Raw genomic sequence first — 22,666 nt, 5'->3', positions numbered from 1 at the left:
TTTTTTGGGAAAAAAGAATGTTACAAATGTTTCTTAAGAACATTCACAAAAAAATCAACCAAAATCCAGTGAAATTCGCTGGATTTTGGTTGATTTTTTGTTAATGTTCTTAAAGAAAATATTAGAAGTTTGACTGAAAAATATGTATATTTTTAGGATTTTTTTGGAAGATTTTTTCCCATTTTTAAAAAAAATTTACAAGAATTTTCTTGCCAAATTTGGGGGATTTTTCTAAAATAAAACTTTTAAGATAAGCTTTTAAGGAATTATTGGAATTTTCTTCCTGAAGGTTTTGCAAATTTTCAGAAATTTGGGGAATTTTTTGCAGAATTTTTAAATTTTTTCAGACAAGGAAATGATATTTTTTTGTTGTTCGTAAATGAGGACAACAGGAGGGTTAGAATAAACTATTAGCTATTAACTATTAGCTGCAAACAATTCAACAAAGTGTTTATTTGGATCATTTTTGCAGCACTGAAGAACTATTTTGGATTTTGTTATTCAACAGAAAAAGCTAAGTTATTTAAAAGTCAAAAGCTGCAAACATAATCATCCCATGACATCCCTCCTCGGGTCATCCAAACTTCCAGCACACTGGAATAAATCTCTGAGAAGCAAATTATGTGTGTACTCTACAGACTTTCTATGTGTCCTACAAAAAGTGTCTGATCATCCTCAATTCATTTAAACTCACGCATGCCCTCCTCTGCTTGCAATGTGACATTAAATCAACTCCTCCCAAACCCTGCTCAGTGTTTTCAGAGCTCCTGGCCTGAGGCAAATAATTAACCTCTAATTCTGCAATTATTCTCCGTAGGCAAAGGAAGCATTGAAAGGCCGACATGACCTGAAGTGGACGTGCGTCATACTTAATTTCCAAACTGATTTTTTCGTGGCCGGTAGCACACTGGCAGTGTTTTAGTGCCACTTTGGATGACCTGCAGATTCTGAACACGGTTTCATTTTCTCATTACGTCAAGAAGCAGCCAGACGTGAGCAGCTCTCCGTCCAAACTAAACAGGCCTGAACGCCGTCCAAATGAGAAAATATTAGATTGTGTTTACCTCTTTAGGCAGTAATGGCTCATTAGGCCATTACAGATTATAGTGATCCGGAATAAGGCAACACAACGCTTTTATTCACTGTGGAGACACTGTGTGCTGTTTATTATGAAGACAGCAAAACAAGAGTGAACCACTACAGTGAAACACGAATGTATAATATCACGAGTTGACTGTTTTGGCAGATTGCAGGGGTGAAACTTTCATGACTGCTACAGAAAAGTTAAAGAATTTTGAGCTTTTTGATTAAAAAACAGCCGGGTCAATATATAATTTAGGGACTTTTGAAATCAATGGGATATATCTTGCATACATTTTTATTAAAAGTTAAAAAATAATGTTTTTTATCTTCATTGTGAACATGTCTTTACAAATTCCATAATTATTTATTATGGAAACAATCACTTATTAATAAAAAATGACTGGATATCACTAAAATATCAACTAAATAATCATCCCTATTTAATAACAACCACCTTCTAATTAGCTAAACAATAATAAAATGAGTTTATTCAAAATTGCTTTGATTGTGTTCTTTTTATTAAGTTGAGATAATCGTGACAGATATTTTTTTTTTTTGGCAATATATCAAATTTTATATGGAAAATAAATTGCATCTGTGACCGAGAAATCATTTTAAACTAAGTTCCCCATTACAAAAACGCCTCTCAATGAAGTGTGTTAATTCCAGATCACATGACCTGCTCCACATGATGTCATTTCCTCCTGAAGAAAAGACTGGCAAGACTCCAAGCATTTCTGTTTTTTAATATAAAGTAGTCAACAGGTTTACTACAATAGCTTTAGAAATAACTTTACATTTCAATTTTACTCAATTGTATATATAATATTTAGAAGAATCTTTCTGTAAAAATGTCATGTGGTGTTTGGTTATAGAAGGCCATGTTGAATTTAGGCCTGAAAACAGCAAAAATGTTTAACTATGATCCAAAAAGTCCTGTAATTATATACTGACCCTGGAGGCAGTGATAGAACCATGACGCCGCAGCTGAAAGACACTATCTGTAAATCTACTTTAAATGGAAGTTTTTAATATGTGCAACTCCTTTCCTCTTCTACTTCACCTAAAATTCTGCTTTATTGCTGCTTCGGAAGGCTTTTCTTGAGTATTTCCCTCAAGAGGCGACTTAATGTGACCCACAAAGTTTCTGAAAATCTGCATGTTATGAGCACAATCTGCTGCTAATGACTGAAAGAGACAGCGTCATCCTGGGATATTACCTCTTCCTGCTGATGATGACAGATCGGACGAGGCTGCGATGTGCAGAGGACGTCGGTGGGGCACGGTGTGATGTGATGTCTGTGTGCTTTTCCATCTGCTGTTATGCTGCTTGTGCTATGACGGTGGCCCTGTTTAATAATGAAGCTGCTGGTTACAGTTTCCAGCGATTGTCACCTCCATGTGAAGCCAATATTCAGTGACACTGGAGCTGTTATTTGAAACGCTGCGATGAATTCTTGAAAACAAGTCAAAAAAAAGCTGTCTCTGAGCCCTCATGAAGCCATTTTTGGAGGATAATGTTTCTCTAATTTTATGTTGAGGCAGGAGGTTGGGAGAAGTTATGAGGCACACAGGAACCATTCAGCACTGTAAAGCAATGAACTCTCAGCCTGAAATAAATTTTTCCAAAAGGGTCCAATATGTTGCCAGGTCATTCTCCTTCTCTTTGTGATCATTTTGCATCAAACAGTCGTCCTTTGTGTCTTTTTCTCTCTGTTAGCCTTGGTTTAGCATCGTTTGGTGTTAATTTTGCATCTCTTTTTAGTCGGTGAAGTCTCCTTGTGATCAGTTTGCATCTCTTTCTGGTCATTTTGTGTCTCTTTGCAGCCACCTTCACTCTCTTCATGGACATTTTGTGTCATTTTATAGCTGTTTGCTTCTCTTTGCAGTACTTTTGCTTCTTTTTATGCTCAAGTTGTAGCTCTTTGTGGTAATTATGCATCTAGCAATGGTCCTTTTATGTCTCCAAGTAGTAATTTTCCTTCTGTTTGCCTTGGGTTTGCATCTATTTATCTTTATTGTGCATCTCTTTTTAGTCAGTTCTGTCTTTTTCTGGTCATTTTGCATCGCTTTATAGTCAGTTTGAGTCCCTTTATGGTTGCTTTGTGTCTCTTTGGTGTCAGTTAATTGATTTTCCCACAAGAAAATCAATCAGCCAGCATACTCCTTTGGGCCCTTGTTTCAGTAATTCACCCATGCAGTCCAGGAAGCTTAAGAAGTTTCATACAATCTTCAAAAACTGGTTTAAAATCAGTAAGGTGGCAAAATGAAACATGAAAAACAAATGACATAATCCTTTTGCTAAACACAGTGTATAATATATATCTATAAAAAATACCAATCAAATTGTATTATGAGGCCATTACTCATCTTACATGTCAGCATCTTTTATTTTCTAAAGCAAGAAATCATCATTAAGTTACATATTATGCATTTCTATGACTAAAAATGTTTAAATGTTTGGAATATTTTGGCAGTTTTGCCTCTTTATTCCGTTTTTTATGCAAAGCTGCATTGAATTCGTGGCGGCACATTGTGTTGAATATGAAGATACACAAATATCATTACTGATAGAAGGCAGCCTGAAGGAGGTTGAAGCTATAAACTCGTGAGGAATGAGGAACTGAATATACAAAGAACTTATCAGGTCACAGTGTACCACAAACACTTTCTGCATGGACTGAATGTGTCCCTGCAGTGTGTCGTTTCTGCCTCCCTCTGGTCTGAAGACAAACTACACACATCTGACACAAAACCAAGAATCAAATGAGTCGGATTCCACTTCCACTGCTTCTTGCTAACTGAAAAACACAGAATCTATCAACCTGAATATCATTTATTTAAAAAGCAGTTGAACTCTTACAGACTACGTCACTAAAAAGTCCATTTCTGATGAACCACTGAACCAACGCTGGTTTCAGATTTGTTGAGATATCTTGCACACACACACCTTAAACTCAGATTTAAGATAAACATAGAGACTTTCCCGCATTCAGCAGACGAATGTAAAATCAGGCTTTTTGTGTCAGACTCTGAAAAGTGAAGAAGCAACAAATCCTAAACTTAAACTCCAAATTGTCTGTTGTGAAGTTTTAACAGATGGCATCACATCGCATCTATCCTGGCTTCTCCACTGGCTCCCTGCTGGTTTTAGAATCCATTTTAAGACTTCACTGATCACTTTTAAAGGTGGCCAGGGTCTTGCCTCAAGCTACATTTCTGATCTGCTGACCACCTCATGAGCCTTCTCGCAGCCTTTGATCCTCAGGTGGATCCTTCTAGCCGTTCAAACGTCGAGGCTTAAATCTAAGGGTGCCCCCCTCGACTTTGGAACAACCTGCCTGAGGAGATAAGGCTTGAAGAGTCACTAACTTCTTTTAAATCACTTCTTAAAACCTACTTTTATAGACTTGCTTTTATTTGAAGTTTACCTTTAGCTTTATTTTTAAGTTTTAGTGTTTCATTCTCTATAATTTCCCTTTTTTTTATAGACGTTCTCTCTGATTTTATTTTACTTTTAGCTACAAGGTTCTTTGGTGTGATGCCATCTCTCTAATTCTTTCTTTAATTTTTTGACTTTTAATTTTAACTGTAGATTTTATTCTTTATTACTTAATTTCTTTATTTTCAAACTGCCTATTTCCTTTGCTTGATTTGATTGCTAATCTAGCTAATAATTCGCTTAATTTACTGTCATTTTTACTATTTATTTTAATTGACTGCTCTGACTTGTCTCCTTATGTCTTGCATGTTTTAACTGTCAGAGCACTTTGTGAATGCTGTTCTTAAGGGTGCTATATAAATAAAGTTGTGTTTCATAGCATGACAATTAGCACGTGAAGATTTACTAACATACAGTTGTTATGACCTGGGTCAAAATGGCCACAGCAAAATGAGAGACACATAAAGTGTAACAATTAAAGCTTATTTTTGTTAACCTAAATCGAGCCAAATTAAAGCTAAAATACTATGGGGCTATGAGAATCAGTAAGTGGTATTTGAGTGTCCAAAACAGCTCTGACATGGACCCACTGTGTGCTGTGGTGTGTGGGATCAGGATGTTGGCAGTGGATCCTTTAGGCCTCAGCAGATCAGGCTTGTTCCAGAGAATTCCTCAATCGGATTGAGATCTGGGGACTTTTTGTTGTGTTTCTCAAGCTGTTTCTGGGTAGTTTTTGCAGTTCTGAGCAGCTGCTGGTTAAGAAATGACGGGGTGTTCTTGGTCTGCAGTAATGTTTAGGTGGCTGGTAGGCGTCAAAGTAGCATCCACATCAACGCCAGGGTCAAAGGTTGTTGCAAGATTATCAGCGTTCACTTCATCTGTCAGCGGTTTTGAAGTTGATCAGTTCAGAAATCTTTTCTGCAACCACAGCAGGGGTCGGCTTTTTCAGGTCAAAGTGTGCAAGATATTCCTGCAATTTAAAATCCTTCCCGTTTGTCTGGAGTTATCAGGTTTCCCTGGTTTGACATTTTCAGCTAGTGAATGCAGTAACAGATTTTAAAAGCACTCCACTTACATTTCTGTAAGATGATCAAATAAGGGGAAAGCTCAAAAGCATTTCTACAACCAAGCTAGAAATATAGATTTTTTTTGTATCATTATTTCACTTTGTTAGAACTGAATGCAACAATGCAACTCTGCCAGAGACACTTGGAGATTCAGGTTACAGTCTTCAACACTGTAAACAGACTTTGTTAAATTGGTGGAATTCCTCTTTAATCTCCAACATGACGACATGTAAGTAAGACAGTACAGTTACTCCACATCAGACACTTTTTGTTCAGCGTTCTCTGTGAACTATTACACAGCTGTAGGGCAAAATGAAAGCTATCAACACAATAAAACAGACTTTTCAGTTTATTTTTCTGCAACAATTGTAGACCAAAGAAGATTGTGGCATCTAATAGACCATAGAGCCGTTGCCTGATCTGATATTTTCAGCCACTAGATGGAGGCTTTTATCTACCTGCCTTTACTGAGCAGTAGAACATCATCAAAGGCACCTGCAGCCTAAAATATTGAGTCAAAACGATTCCAGCAAATTCACAAAACATAACAAGCTGCTGAACATCTACAGAGAGACGAGACGAGGCCACAGCTGTAAAGCAGCAAATTTTCAGTTAGAAGACTTGTTTGTGTATTTTACCTGACCTGCCAGAGAGCGCTAAGCCTTGTAAATATTAAAGACCCCCTCTGGTGAAAATCAATATTTTTATCTCAGTAAATGTCCACATGGTGTTTTTTGATATATATTTTATAAACTCAAAGAGATGGACTTTCACTTTATCACTGTTCCTTAAGAAAGAGACTGTTTTCATCCACAATTCACAGCCTTCATTTGTTCTGACAGCGATGGTTCATTCATTCTCTTTGTTCAGGCTAAGTATGAAGCTCAGGTTGTCTGAAATTACATACAGACATCCGACTAGTCACTGCCTTAACCTAGAAAGACTCAGAGTCACAGAGGAAGACCTGAGAAAGCTCCAGAAGAATGTCTACATCTGATACTAAAATCCAATCAGAAAGAGTCAGTAAATGGAATTTAAGACATTATTCAACATGTAGAGCTACAAGCTAAATACAGTGTTAAACACATGTGAGTTATCAATCACAATCATTAAATTACATAGAGTGATATTGGACAGATTAACTCTTTTATGAATATGTTTTTCAATTTTGTTCTTACTGTCAATAAAGTTCATGACACAACATCATCAACAAAAGGTGTTTACATTGTTAAAAATGAGAATTTAAAAAAAGAAATGGTTAAAAATTTCCTAAAACGGCAAATATTAAATGAATTAAAGATTACTGGCAGTGTGACAGAAGTTGTTGTCAAAGGATTTGTTGACAAACTTATAGGAGGTCATTCATATCATCTGCTGTAAGACTGTAGAACATCAGCATCACTGTCTGATGTTAACATAAACTGGACTTATGTCATATCATCATCTCAAACCAGAATAAAATTTGCACAGCACTTGTTGAACTGCTGCATTTTGCACTTTTACTCTTATTTTACAAGCCACTTTATATTGCTGTTCATCTACAGTGTGTTAATACTGTATCCATTCATTTTCATTCGCATCCTTGTACATAATGTACTTATTATTATTATTATTATTGGGTCAATATGTAATTGCAGGACTTTTTGTATCATAGCTGACATTTTTGCTGTTTTCAGACCTATAACCAAACACCACATGGCATTTTTACAGAAAGATTCTTCTAAATAATATATATACAGTTGAGTAAAATTGAAATGTGAAGTTATTTACAAAGATATTGTAGTAAACCTGTTGACTACTTTATATTAAATAACTCAGAAAGCCTTGGAGTCTGGCCAGTCTTTTCTTCAGGAGGAAATGACATCATGTGGAGCAGGTCATGTGATCTGGAATTAACACACTTCCTAGAGAGGGGTTTTTGTAATGGGGAACTTAGTGGAAAGTGATTTCTTGAACACAGATACAATTTGTTATTCTCCATATAAAATTTGATATATTGCCAAAAAAGAAATATCTGTCATAATTATCTCAACTTAATAAAAAGATCAGAATCAGAACAATTGCTGAATAAACTCATTTTATTATTGTTTAGCTAATTAGAAGGTGGTTGTTATTAAATTAAAATTTAGTTGACATTTTAGTGTTATCCAGTCATTTTTTTATTAATACGTGATTGTTTTCATAATAATTATGGAATTTGTAAAGACATAATCATAATGAACATAAAAAGACAGTAGTTTAACTTTTAATAAAAATGCATGCAAGAAATATCCCATGGAATTCAAAAGTGCCTCAATTATATAGTAACCCAGTTTTTATGCATATGTTTGTTTCTGTTGTAATAATGTAAATTTCCCCTGGCATGGGGAGCAATGAAGGATTATCTTACTGTTTAAAATTGACTTTGTGATGTAGCCTACACTGCAGGTGATCATGTGCTGCCTCTCGGTAGGAAACAGTCACAGAGACTCGTTGTCTGACAGCGAGCATTTAGACGACCAGCGATGCTCTTGTGTGGTGATGTAGTCGAGGAGGTCGATCGCCGTCACGACTCCAAACACCGTCTGCCTCCGAATAGCCGAACCATCAGTCACATCTGGACAGAGGCGGAAGACTGAAGTTACACTGATGTTAGTGGGTAAACACAGAAGATTGTTGCGGTTCTTTTACTATGAAAATTCTTGGAAGATGTTCAGGGATAAAGGAAGGAACATCTAGAGTTGTGAACAAAAGTTTACATACACTTGTAAAGACAATGTATATCATGGTAGTCTTGAGTTTCTGTTGACTTCTGTAACTTCCAGTTTTCTGTGAATCATTGAAACACATGTCTCTGGCTCAAAAAACAATCATGGATTTTGATTCTTTCATAGATTTATTACAGCTCTTCTGGAAATACGTCAAAATCTGCTGGATCAAAAATATTCATACAGTTTGCATCAGACAACTTCAGCAGATAAAAGATGTGTTATTTACATCTGAAAAGTCATTTACCAGGAGTATTTTATTTAAAAAAATATATTATTGCTTTTAACAGAGATGAGGACATTTTTCCGTCTAATTTAATAATCAATTAAACATAATTTTTTAAAGCAAAACTGCCAAATATTTCCAAATTCCAACTTCTGAAATATGGAGATTTATTTCTCTCTCTCTTTTTTTTTTTCTTAGAGTTGTGGGATAATAATTTAAAAATATGAGGGTTTTGGATTGTTGGTTGGACAAAATAAGCGAAATCATTCTGTCATTGTGGCCTGTTGTCATTTTTCTGACATTTTATAGAACAAACAATCATCTGCATGTGCAATACAAAAAAATGTTAGCTGCAGCGCGTATAAAGGACAAATAAAACTGTGTCTTAAAGCGTCGTAGACCCACACACTGGCTGCATTAAGAACAAATAAAGTTTCTTACATTGGGTGCGATCATAAACCACCAGGGCAACGTTATGAGTTTCCAGGATGTGGGACAGTTTCCCCAGACTGTCTGTCAGCTGCACCTGGAAGGTGAAAGAGGATTATTAGACAAATACATAAATATGTTTAAATTCAGATGCATGTCTTTAAAAGCTGCATTTTTTATCCATGTTACCATGCGCTCCTGATCTGACCTGTCTGAAGTCCTTACAGAGCACCAAGCTGACAGCATCTGAAAGTTCCACCTTATCGGCCAACAGAGAGGATAAAACAGTTTCCAGAGTCACCATCCCCACGATGGCACTGCACAAACAGAGACAACAAACCCTTCACCAGATACAGGAGATAGTGGTGCACATCTGCTCACTCTGTCTGCTAATGTCAAGAAAATGTCCAAGATAAAGATTAAGGAACCAATAAAGCATACAAACTAAACATTTCAACCCTTTCATTAACAATCAATTCAATCATTTCAATCAATGAATGAAATAAAGATGAAAATAGTTTGCATCTGAACTCTACCTTTTAAAAGAAAAACATCAAATAATTTTTAAAAATTGTTAAAAGCAGTTAAATGGATGTAACAGTTTATGATTGGTATTTCTCTCATCATCCATTTCGTACATTTATGCAGATGATTTGATGATTTCTGTCCATATAGTGCAGATCTCTAACAGGTACTGAGAGATTATTCACAGTACGGTACGGATCTTAATATCAAACACAGATTCTCCTGAAGACACACACCCTGACTCAGTGACGACTGGAGCCTGATCCATCATGTTCTCCTTCAGGATCTCAACAGTTGTCTGGCAGGACACAGACGGAGACACAGTGAGTGGGACGGACAGGTGTAGACTCTGGACAGTCAGGTCCCACCACCTTCAAGACAGCAAGACAAATCTGTTAACACTTACCTGCTTGTCATATATTCATACATGAGAGGTGCTGTTTTATTTCTTTATTTTACCATGGTTTGACGTCGACCGGTTCCTCCAGGCTGTGGAAGCCCTTCTCACACATCCACTGATCACTCAGGAACTTTGACCTGGAGATAAAATGTTAAAATCATCATCAGTAGGTGTGAACATGTGTGGCACAACTGGCTGGTTTCCATCCTGCACCTTAAACTTGTAAGATTCTAGGAGTTATTTATGGAGTTTTTTTTGTCTGGAATTTGTTAATTTCTTCTAACATCAAAACAAAGTCTTGTAGTTTAGATTTATTAAGTATTTTTATGCTTGTTTTTCATTGTGTTAACTTTAACTTGTGCTTTATTAGCTGGAGAGAAGTGTAAAGGGTGGGATGCCCAGATGGCCAAGGAGTCTAAGATAAGACGTTCTGTTTTCAGGTATTTTTCTCTTCACTTTTGAATGTCTGGTTGGAATTTCTTCAAATTTGCCACAAATGTTTGCAGTTCCCCAAAACCCACAGGCAGGTTTAAAGGCACAAAATGTTTTAAAAATCACCAAAACTGCACTTTTTTTCAGAATCAAACACTATAACAACATGAAGAATCTTCAGATGTTTAACTGTGAACGACTCATTTGTAATTAATGCAACCAAATCTACGCTTAAAATTGCTTAAAAACTTCATTTTACATGACTCATGCAAAAATTTTCCCAAATAAACCATTTCCATGAAGCAGATTCAGTAAAAAACAAAAGATTTTGTATCATTTTTGAGTTATCTCTGCTTCTTGTCATGGTTGTGCTGTTGTTTTCGACATATCTTGCTGAGAAAATGAGCCCACAGTGGGTAAAAATATGAGAAAAAAGGCCCAGTTCAATGGTTACTTCATTATTATGAATGGTTTAATCCTGGCATGTGAGCAAACTACACCATGAAAAAGGTTTGTAAATTTTATGCTGAAAAACTCTCAAACCATGATGGTAAAAATCTATAAACTCTAAAACAGTTTCATACAGTTTATATAACACAGAATCTCTGTCAATAAATGAGTCAGGAGAAAACTGTATTTTTTACATTTCCCTAAACATGCTGTATTATATATATATATATACACACCCACACACACACACACACACACACACACCCCCACACACACACACACACACACACACACACACACACACACACACACACACACACACACACACACACACACACACACACACACACACACACACACACACACACACATATATATATATAAACATCAATTCTGTGATTTTTGTATTTATTTCTCAAAAAGAATACCAATTTTCAGTTAAATGTAGAAACTGATAAGGGAAAAATGCTGTAATATTTATTACCAGAAACATTTTTGCCTTTAGTTCATGTAAAAAATACAGTTTGTACCGGTCAAATCAATGTACTTTTGTGTTAATAATGGACATATGGTTTAATATTTATGACTGCAAGAGCTGTGTCATTGCTAAAACCCATATATTTAATGTTAAATACAGTAACTGTTGTGCTGATAATGGAAAAAATATAATATTTATTAAAGGTCACACAAACTTTACTTTATGTGGCATTTTCATGTAAATTTTCAAGAAAAACTAAAATGTCTTTAAAGGTTAAAACATTTTCTAACAGTTATTTTTATATATATATATATATATATATATATATATATATATATATATATATATATATATATATATATATATATATATATATATATCGAACATGTAATTTAAAAAAAACTCAACGAATAATTCACAAAAACTACTAAAATAGTACATTATGCTTCTCATATAAAGAGAATGAGAGGAAAACAAAACTTTAACATGTTCGAAATGGAGTGGGAAGAAGTTAAAACTTATTTAATCCCACCCCTAAATTCAGGGATATATGGAATGAAATACATTTTTTAACTGTGAAATCAACAATATCAATACATTTTTTTTACTGTAAATGGAAGAAAAGATTTTACTGTAATTTTACAGTGGCATTCTGGCAACCACAGCTGCCAGAATTTTACCATAAAAATAAGATTTTTGTTTTTACAGTGTACACTTTGCGTGACATGACTCCTACGATAAGTCTCCTACATGTAGTTTCGGACGGAGTCGGCCAGGATGACCACACAGCGTTGCCCCTCCTCCAGCTGCTGAGCCGTCTTCACTGCTGCCGCCATCACAGAGCCGGAGCTTCCGCCTGCAGAACGGCAGGAAAATCTATTTACACAACTAAAAAGCAGGCCGTTGGCGGTGTGTTATATGAACGTACCACACAAGAGACCCTCCTCTCTGATCAGTCTGCGTGCCATGGTGAACGTTTCCACATCACTTGATTTGTACCACAAGTCCACAAGCTGCACAGATTTAAAAAGGAGAAAGAAACGGAGCTGGAGCTTAGATAAAACGTGTAATGTACAAATACACACAAGCACAAAAACACTCACAGATTTGTCCAGCACGGTGGGGATGAAGTCGTATCCAATGCCCTCCACTTCAGACGAAGTCTTCTCATTCTTCTCTTTTGAGGCAGCAAGAACAGAGCCCTCAGGATCCACACCAACTATCTAAAAACACACTCAGCAGTGTTAAAACTTTGCAATTACAGCAGCAAAAGGATTAAAAATGCAGCACTAACAGGCTCCAGTGAGTAGAAAACACACGCATTAGTACTGAGATGATGTAGTCTGGAGAAAACATTTGTAGTATGAGTTGTTCAGTTAAAAACTTCTACCTCATTTCATGTGTGGGCTCAGCTCTGGATTACAATAAGTTGTGTGTCTTACCTTGACATTAGGACATCTTTCTTTCAGTTTTCGAGCAACACCTGTGAGTGTACCACCTGTACCGGCTCCAGCCACCAACATGTCCAGTTTACCTGAAAGGAAAAGTACATGTGCTTTTCTAAGCCCTATTCGCACAGGATTAGTAAAGCCTCGGGACCAGTGATGATCTGTAATAATTGCAGAGGAAGTCTGTGATCTTAATCCCTTGTGACTGCGCCATGTCTGTAATTTGTAAAGTAAAAATTCCACCACATATTACCCACCATATCTCGCCAAACACTGGCGTCCTGTGATAATACTAGTCCCGTACAAATCTACATCTCAGTGATTCAGGGGTATTTTAGTTGTGTTTTTTTTTTTTTTTTATTGCGTGCCTTTTTCTACCTCTTTCCCGGTTGAATTATGGAGGCTGCGGTGGAAATTACATACAGCATTTTAGGTGCAAATGCAGGAGTAGGCTGTTAACTGTAAACGGTCACATGTAATACTAGAGACCACTTTGTGGAAACTTAAGGGACACCACAGACAGTGTAAAGAGGTGTAAGTGTGTTCTCTTTTTTCCTCTCCTTTAGCTGCTGAATTAAACATAGCTTAAGGGGTTTGATGACATGAATGTATCACAGACCACTGAACAATAAGAGAAAAGAGGCACAAACCGTCACACTGCTCCAGTATCTCCTCTGCCGTGGTGTCGTAGTGAGCCAGGGGGTTGCTGGCGTTGCGATACTGGTCGAGGATGTGCGAGTTGGGGATCTGATTCTTCAGACGCCAGGCAGCACGTACATGAGACTCTGGAGAATCAAAAGCTGCAGATGTAGGTGTGCGCACAATTTCTGCTCCAAGAGCTCTCAGCACATCCACCTGAAACGCACATTAAGATCAGCCTTTAATTAGCTGAATGCCCCACATTCAACTAATGACAAGTTGTGCTCATGAACAGAGCTGCTTACCTTCTCCGGGCTCATCTTCTCAGGCATGGTAATAATGCAGCGGTAACCTTTTACTGCAGCTGTGAGGGCGAGGCCAATGCCTGCATCAACCCCAAAGAGGAGGATTTAACAACCGGCTATTATCACAATACAGTTTACATCGACTGTCCGTCTTCCTTCCACATACCTGTGTTTCCAGAGGTGGGCTCGATGATCGTGTCTCCCGGTTTGAGGATCCCAGCTCTCTCAGCGTCCTCCACCATCCGCAGGGCGACCCGGTCCTTCACGCTGCCTCCTGCACTGAAGAACTCACACTTGGCCACTAAACACAGTCACCCATGAGAAAATACCGTATGACTGAGTGTGTTCAGGGCTGATCTGAAAGGTTCATTTGATGAAATATATTTTAAATCTGTCATCCATTATCTTGAATGATTGGGACTAAATTACTACCACAGCAAGAACAACAAGAAAAGCACACACACCCCTTTTCAATTAAAAAGAACCAGGTGCTAGTTCCGTGCTAGTGCTTAGTTGGTTCAAATTTAGTGCCTTCTAAGAACCGGTTTAGTTTTCCATTGGCAAGGAACCAAGTTAAAGCCACATCATTGCATCTCCATAAAACATCAGTACGTCACTGCATATGTAGCCGTTCAACAACATTCGTGCATCGTAACCATGGAAGTGCCGTTCCTGACTTTGCAACCAAACTCCCAATAAAGCTGCTCCTGTTCACAGATTTGTCTGTTTCTCTAGTCTCTGACATAGAATAATGACTGATAAGTGACTCATTAGGACTACATGTTAACCAGCAGTCGCTTCAGAGCCATTTCCAAGCTGCTGCTCAGCACCACTGAACTGTAACGTTGTCCGACAAACTCGTGTTACACATGGGTTAAAAACTACACTGTGCTGTGAATTCTGTGGTATTTCCATGTAGAATTAGAAGCCAGAGAAAGTCCTGCTCCAAGTTGTTAATTACAGAAGCAGAAGCCATGTTTTAAGGCTATTTTTATTTGCAATTTGGCATTATGACTGTGCCAAATTAGCTATTAGCCATCGCTGTGTATACTTTAGTACCCACTGACATACAGGCAGCTCTCACTGGATCACTGCAATACTGAAGAAAATGAAAAATGTGATGCTTCTCTGCCAATTTCTGAAGCTTAAGTGAATTTATGGGAAATTATTTGTGTTTAATTGTCTTTCTGAAAGCCCTTTATTCTACAGAGTCTAGAATATTTCACCCCAGAGCCTCCTTGTAAAGTTAATATCCTGTCTGAATGGGGCTTAAAACTGAACTGAACTAATTTTATCTTTGAGGAGCATGAGGTCGTCTGAAAGTATCCTCTGCTTTTGTCTCGTATACGAGCTCCTAACTTGCAGGTGCACTAACTCACCTAGAAATTAGAACAATCTTTTTCACTTGAAAACCATGAAATGCCAATTAGTAGATATAAAGTCCTTTGCCTAACTAACGCATGGGGACAAACTAGAACTTGACTTTCATTCTTAGTGTTTACCCCTTTATTGAACATCCATAAATAAAGTTGTCCAAGTAAATCTAAGTCTAAACGATGCAGCTGAAGAGACGCTGTATTCAAAGTGCGTTTCAAGTTGCATTTTATTTGTGGATGTGTGTCTCTCTGTTGGCAAAAAAGAACAATGAGTCTTCATTTTCACCTCCCAACCCCTGGAGCTCACCGCCTCCTCAGACAAAACCCCAACAGTCACACAGCTACATGATACTTCAATCTTCCCTTCTTAAGAGCTAAACAGGAAGCCAACAGGGATTCGGTGAACCAACAGCCCCAAATAAAAGCAAAGATGACTCTGCAACCTGCATGTAGCTTGAATGACTTCGGCGGTGAAAAACATCCTGATACACAAAGACTGTTCGCCAGGTGAGATTTCTCTCTAAACCTCTGCTGAGCTACAGTTACATCCAGGCAGAATACTTTTCATCCCACTGAACACATTAAACTTCTCAACTTGCTTACTGTTCCAGAAAGGAGAACAGTACAGCTGCTGTTAGAGGAGTTTGGAACGACTCCCGAAATGGAGTTCTGGTCATTTTCTTCATGCTGTTTCCATCTCAAGCTATCTGCATTATAAGTCTGCAGAAAAGATCTTAATTAACATTATTGTGGGACAACCAGTCAAACCAATTACTACGACAATTCCCATGAAAGTGGGCATAGTTTCATACAGATTCCTCAACTATACCAATTCCTCATTTCATTTTGTTTACAAGTCAATTCTGGGCAAGACACCTCCCTACCTGTCCTCTCTTCTTCACATCACCCATAATTCATATCATACTAGCTCTTGTGAATACATCAAGCTCATCATCCCCAGTACTTCTACTATTTTTGGCCGTAACGCCTTTCGCTTTGCAGCAGCTAATGACTAGAACATCTTACAAAACACCCTCAAACTTTCAATTTTGACTCCACTCACCACGTTCAAGCTTGAACTCCAACAGATTGTAGTTGACTGTTGCTCCTGATGATCACTTCGGACACATATTTCTATATACACACACTTTCTACACCTCATGCACATTTTTTTCACTCACATGCATATGCTCCCATGCTTCTTACTTGTTTCCTTTTGTTCTTTGTTATGTTCATATGTCTATTTGCGTCTGTAGTTTACATGTGTATTTGTTCCTGCTGGCGCCTCTCAGCCAGGTCATGTTTGCAAATGAAAAATGGTTCTCAAACATTTATACTTGGTAAAATAAAAGTCAAATAAATAAAATTTGTTGCATTTGGAAAGTTTTGCTCATCACACAACTGTTTGTCGAAGAACAGTATACTGCACATATATTGATTTCCAGTGTATTAAATTACAGAATCAAATTTAAACCAAATTACAGAATTTGCTAATAAATGTTACAGTTTCTATGTGTATGATAATGAAGCCACTATGTCTATTCAACTCTTTTTCATTGCTAGTATGTGAACAGATTGTAAGATAACGTAAAATTCATTCCCTGACTAAGGATTGACTCGAGGTTAATTTTCTGTGTAAATCCAAGAGATGACTTTTATGCTTTGCCTCAAAGAGAAAAAAGGGGGTAAAATATTGCATAGAATCCAGTCTGACGTGAAGAACACAATTTTGGTTCTCCTCCTGAGACCTTTTACATCCCAGGAGGATCAACAATGTACAACAGATCTGTACTGTCAACCAACAAATAGCTCCTTGCACAACACCGTCTCCAACATTAACACCAAGTAAGCACAAGAAACAAGCAAAAAAATATTATTTACTGAAAGCCGTCTGCCCAAAAAGAAATGTCACTGACAAAGGTCAGAGGAAAACGAGGGTCAGCTTCCCACAGACTATTTGATTCATGGAGGGAAAAAACATAGCATTAGTCAAACTAGCTTTGGTCAGTTTCTCATGACAAGACTCAGCATCTACTTCCATGTGAAAGATAAAGGACACCAGTGTTCACATTCTGGACAGAGAGGACTGATGTTTTGAAAGAAGGAAATCATCTACATTAACTTAGAACATCCGCGTCGAAACAGGACAGGCTCGATGATACTACTTATCAGGTACTTATAATGCAGTCTTGAGATCTTTCTCTAGAAACTTCCACCACTGTTTACATCTTGAATTACTTTCATAAGCATTTACACTTAAAGTTAGTCAGTCCTATGTGGTTATGGCCATTAACTATGTGAGGTGGCGATGACAATATATATTTGAGACTCTGTATCAGTTAGAACTGAAGAAGCCTCTTAGATGAGAGTTAAAACTCTAAAAATATAGTCTATAATCTCAAATAAAGACAAACTGAAATAACAGTGTAACTTAAATCATTTATCTATTTAATAAGAGTCAATCATGCTCAGTCTCATGTACATCACGTCACTGTTTTTTCCACTGCCCAGGACACTCATTTGCAAATAGCTCCTGTGTTTGAGCACAAGCTACAGGAGGTTGAATACAGCTGACTTAATGGTCACTGGTATCATTGATAAGAAGGGTTTTCTGAATGTTATACAGTTAACCTTTAACGTGATCTTTCACACTTTACTGTTTGTACTCACACATATCACACTTGAGCCCAAACTCCTTTGGGATTCTGTTCAAGCGAACCAGAGGTGTGTGTCCAATGTTGCCCAGGATGTTGGGAAGGATGCTGGGAGGCTTAATGCTGTGAAGCAAAGGAGAGAAAAAAATCACCATCAGTAATCTAAGAACACAGTCTTGTTTACATGGTCACTGAAATCTTATGATAGATAAACCAAGCTGGGTGGAAATATGTAATATCTAAGCTGGTTATGACAACAACCTTTCCCCTGGTCATGTTTATTTCTTAAACACTTCATTAACATTAAAGACCCAGAAACATGAGCTTTGAGTTACACTGATCAGAAACTATATCTGATCTGTAAACTATATCTATAAATAACCACTGTAAACTTCTTCAAAGAAATTTCAAAAAAGATATAGGAAACGTATTACTAACCTGTAACTTAGTACAAAGAAAGAAAAGTGTTTTTGCTTATAATTTTACAATATCTTATTGCAAGATTTTGGAACAATATTATTTAGAAACGGACTTTATGAAGCTGTATGAGACTTTACTCACTTTCATGGGAATAGTTGTAGTAATCTGTCTGACTGTTTGTCCCACAATAATGGTAATTTGAATTTTGTCATTGCATTCTTAGCATACACATAAGTTGAGATGTAAATAGAATGAACCCAAAAGTGGTTTTCAAATTGACCATCATGATGAAAAAGACATCTGGCAGGACATCTTAATGTCCCACTGCTATTGGTGATTTTACCCATAAAAACCTCTTTGTGTGCATCAGGACGCACATTTAAGGAGTTTTGGGGTTTTTTTTCCCATGAAAAAGATACCTTCCCACATTAAAATGGTGGGATGAAACTAGAAGAATCATGATAAGGAGAGGCCCACACCCACAATATAAAGTGTTCAGACTCAAAGGGAACACTAATACACATACATGGGAGGTATGACATTTTTGTGGACTCCGCTCTAGTTGTTTGGTTTCTAATATAGCGAAGAGTGAATCTGATGAAGGTTGGTCGTGTTAGGATGAGTTTTACTGCATGCTTTCTGTACGCTTTACTCCTGCTTTTACTGCCCTCTGATTTCTTTCCACACATTCTATTTCTCATCAGTACATCTCTTACTGTGCTGGGTGGCTGTGAGGTGACTCTGAAACCGCTGCTCCCAGCCTCCAGGTACATCTGCTGGGCAAATCAGGGCGGATCCAGCCCCTCTGATCTGCTGTCCCTTCTCTGTCCTTCAGCTTGCTCTCACTTCCAGATAACCTGTGATCACTGGTCACACTTGGAGCATCTCTATCCGCACTGGAAGACTTTTCAGTGTGAGTTAGATCTGTGGGAACATCTTCCAAGCATGCACTTCCACAAACAGAGGGCATGGCTCACCTGCAGAAAGAGGGAGCAGATGTTACAATCAAACATGGACATAAAACCTTCAGACATTAATTATTGAACACCAGTATTGTTCTGTTGAATCTGGTTACATGCTTGAGGAGATCAGTATGTCACAGTGACAATGGTCTTAACCCTCTTATTGTCTTCATTTACGGGCACCAAAAACTATTGTTTCCTCGTCTGAAAAAAATCAAAAAAATTCAGCAAAAAAAATCCTCAAATTTCTAAAAAAATTTGCAAAACCTTCAGGAAGAAAACTTCAATAATTCTTTAAAACTTTCCCTTCAAAGTTTTATTTTTAAAAAAAAAATCCCCCAAATTTGGCAAGAAAATTCTTGAAAATATTTTTTAAAAAAATAGTAAAAATCTTCCAAAAAATCCTAAAAATATCTAAGGTGATTCTATATATATCAGTAAAACTTCTAATATTTTCTTTAAAAACATTGAAAAAAAAATCTACTAAAATCCAGCAAAATTGCTGGATTTTGGTTGATTTTTTTGCGAATGTTCTTAAGAAACATTTTTAACATTTCTTTTTTTCCCACCAAAAAATGTTCAAAGATTTCCCAAAAATGTTGAAAATGTGGACATCAGAAGTTTCACTGGGAAAACATATATATTTTTCCACATTTTCAAACTTTAAAACGGGTCAGTTTTGACCTGCAGGACGACACAAGGGTTAAATAGAGAACTGTTTTTTTTTTTGTTTTTTTTTTTTTTTTTAACCAAATCTGTTAGATTTTAGCAGACTGTAATGAAGGTCAGCTTTATTACCTATATGGAAGTTCACATTCTGGGACAAAATAAAAGACACAAGACAGTGACTGTTGGATAGGTTTAATGAGCTTTGGGGCTAACATTTGCTGCCATGTGCTGTTTGATGGCTTCTCCTCACAGCACTGGGTGAAAACTCTGATGAGGCCTACAAGACAAAGAAAATAACAGCGTCAGTGACATGATGAAGTGATTGGACTTTATTAATAACTGCATGACTATAGAAGTGGGCATGTGGCATTGTTTTAAGAATGTGTGAATGAAAAGTTTGAGAAGACTCACCTGTCTTTCATTGCCTCAGGTGTTCCAGCCAAAAGAGTCCCCCTGGACTGGAACACCTTTTTAAAGGTTTCAGGAGGAACCAAGTGTAGGTGAGGAGAGGGTGAGTAGTAATCTCTCCAGGTGATGAAACAAATACATTGTTTGATGAGGATGTTGGTAGTCGTTTATAGGAAATAGATACTTAGTTTTAATGTTTGTTATTACAGTTGAAAGTAAAGATATATTGGATTTTTGTGAATTTCTTGCGCTTGATTATTTTTGGTTAACCCTAATGTTGGAAGGGCTGAGGGGCTGATTAGAGGCTGCTGATAAAAGGCTGGTAGTTGAGTGAGAGTGAGGGCAGAGGGAAGGAGTGTCACAACACACCAGTTAACCGCCTTGCTTTGGGGTTTTTTTTTTTTTTGGTAACGTGAAAGTCGGTGAATAAAGACCCAGTTGGTCTGCACCTTATCTCGCCTCAAGCCTCCTGCTTTATCCACCCACTATATACAAAACATGCATTTTAATGAGCACTAAAAGTATCAGAAACGTGCTGCGAACCAAATTTAGAACAGCAGTGTTCAATAGGTTAATGGAAGTGACTCCTGGTCTTGCGTCTGACCTGTTTTATTCTAACTGAGCTGAATCAGGAGTCCACAAAAGGTCATTTCCACCACAGAAAAGTGCACGCATTACTAATAACGGCAGCTCTGTAGTATTCAAGTGTCCCTGTGATTCACGTCGGTGTTACAGTGAACCAATATAAGACTGTTTACACATACAGTTTATGATCAGGGCCCTGAAACTGAAGCAGCTAAATGGAATCCAGCCATAATGTATTTGTATTATTGCCATCTGTGATCTTCTTACTGTGACCTGTGACTTTGTGCTCTGTGAAAAAGGCCTACAGGCTGAAAAGATTAGTTGATAACTTTTTATCTGGCAATTTAAAAATAAATCTGCAGATTATTTTGAAAATGAATTGACAATTTTAGGATAAGAAAATTTCAAAATGCTCTAGCCCCATGTCCTTAGGATATAGACACGCAAAGGTATTAATTGGAATATGGATTAAACATAAATAGTTCTTACCTGTAATTTGGCATTTTATGGACCAAAAGAAACAAAGACTGAGATAACAACTGACAGCTTGACTGACTGATCATTAGTTGCAGAGCTGGTTGGATTTTTACTCTCATGAAACATATTTATTTCTCGTCATTTAGCATTTTGACACAATGGACAAAGAATCACATTAGTTCATCAATAACTTCATAGATAAATCGCCTATTGATCAGGTTGCAATAATATATTTTTTGACATTTATTTTGGATTTATTAGCAAAATTTATTTAAAATGCGCCACAAAGGAAATAAATCCGGGTTTCTCACCCAAACATAACAAGAAAACACCGGAGTTTTGGTGGAAATATTAGCGCCCAGCAGCGTCGATAGATGTTAAAACAGTTTTCTCCTCATTTATTTTATATTAAATCGGTCGCTCCAGCGGTGCAGGAAACGAGCTGAATCACTGTAAACTCCACTAAAAGCCAAATTCGTCGAGCTCCAGTTAAAGAGCAGCGGACTCACCTGTCAGGATAGAACACGGATGGAACTGATATTTCACGTTTTCTTCCTCCAGCCAGCACTCACAAACTCATCAGCTTTCGTCCCGCAGTCCGCAGTGTCAACACCTCATTAAATAAATGAAACGTCCACTAATCAGTACAATCACAGTGTGGGAAGTTTTCTGCGCTGGAGAAGAATCCACCAATCAGAGGCCTGCACCTGCACAGTCCAGGTAGCATAAAGGACAGAAGAGGCATTCATACCTGCAGCACAACAAGGAAAGAAAACAGGGTGGAGCACACAATAACAAAACCTTTGTTGTGAAATAATGAAGAAGAATTAAATATTTAAAAGGCAACAGCCAGGTCCAAACAAAACATCCGTAATTACATTTTTAGGGCCTTTTTTTTGTTGTTGTTGAATTTGTTAGTTAAAATGATACAAAAGGAGGAACCATCAGATGAGTCTTTTGGTTTGCATTGTATTTTTGAAGGGGAAAAAAATGTGATCAGTGCACTGGTTGTGATTTTGATCCAAAGTAAAAATTCGACAGCAAAGCAAAGGCTTCTTTATTATGGTTCTGTAATTGATCTGCACTGTACATCAGCTTTAACCCTCATGTCCTCCTGCGGGTCAAAACTGACCCTTTTTAAAGTTTGAAAATGTGGGGAAAAATATTTTCACAGTGAAACTTCTGATGCCCACATTTTCAACATTTTTGGGAATTTTTTTAAACATTTTTTGGTGGAAAAAAAAATGTTAAAAACATTTCTTAAGAACATTCACAAAAAAAATCTACCAAAATCCAGCGAATTTCGCTGGATTTTGGTTTTTTTTTGTGAATGTTCTTAAAGAAAATATTAGCAGTTTTACTGATATATATATATATATATATATAATCACTTTAGATATTTGTAGGATTTTTTGAAAATATTTACAAGAATTTTCTTGTCAAA

At 37.1% G+C, this 22,666-nt stretch overlaps 1 protein-coding gene across 2 annotated transcripts; it reads right to left on the bottom strand.

Moving 5' to 3' along the window:
* Positions 1–5,923: 5,923 nt before the first annotated feature.
* cbsb (cystathionine beta-synthase b) lies at positions 5,924–21,902 on the bottom strand. 2 transcript variants are annotated; one of them, XM_035947824.2, is made up of 15 exons: positions 21,732–21,902; positions 18,838–19,098; positions 17,718–17,824; positions 13,838–13,972; positions 13,672–13,751; positions 13,378–13,582; positions 12,722–12,813; positions 12,383–12,502; positions 12,208–12,292; positions 12,030–12,135; positions 9,979–10,056; positions 9,756–9,890; positions 9,203–9,311; positions 9,007–9,091; positions 5,924–8,188 (listed from the first exon to the last, which is right to left on the bottom strand). In XM_035947824.2, exons 2-15 carry the CDS (start codon positions 19,089–19,091, stop codon positions 8,052–8,054), a joined length of 1,728 nt encoding a protein of 575 aa, XP_035803717.2. In that variant the 5' UTR covers positions 19,092–19,098; positions 21,732–21,902; the 3' UTR covers positions 5,924–8,051. The 2 variants fall into 2 exon arrangements, with proteins under 2 accessions (XP_035803717.2, XP_054870936.1); XM_055014961.1 differs by lacking the exons at positions 18,838–19,098; positions 21,732–21,902 and having other exon boundaries at positions 13,838–13,945; positions 17,718–17,822.
* Positions 21,903–22,666: the final 764 nt, after the last annotated feature.

The sequence above is a fragment of the Amphiprion ocellaris genome, chromosome 11 (genome assembly GCF_022539595.1).
Source record: "Amphiprion ocellaris isolate individual 3 ecotype Okinawa chromosome 11, ASM2253959v1, whole genome shotgun sequence".
In the NCBI taxonomy this organism is placed as follows: domain Eukaryota; kingdom Metazoa; phylum Chordata; class Actinopteri; family Pomacentridae; genus Amphiprion; species Amphiprion ocellaris.
Note: the sequence above shows the minus strand (reverse complement) of the source record. Positions and strands in the feature narration are given on the sequence as shown.

Excerpts from the sequence above, each read along its gene's own strand:
- cbsb (XM_035947824.2), bottom strand. The coding sequence starts at position 19,091 with ATGCCCTCTGTTTGTGGAAGTGCATGCTTGGAAGATGTTCCCACAGAT. Across the intron at positions 13,583-13,671 it reads AGAAGATGAGCCCGGAGAAG|GTGGATGTGCTGAGAGCTCT; the intron begins GTAAGCAGCTCT and ends TGTGCGTTTCAG. Across the intron at positions 12,293-12,382 it reads CCACCGTGCTGGACAAATCT|CTTGTGGACTTGTGGTACAA; the intron begins GTGAGTGTTTTT and ends AAATCTGTGCAG.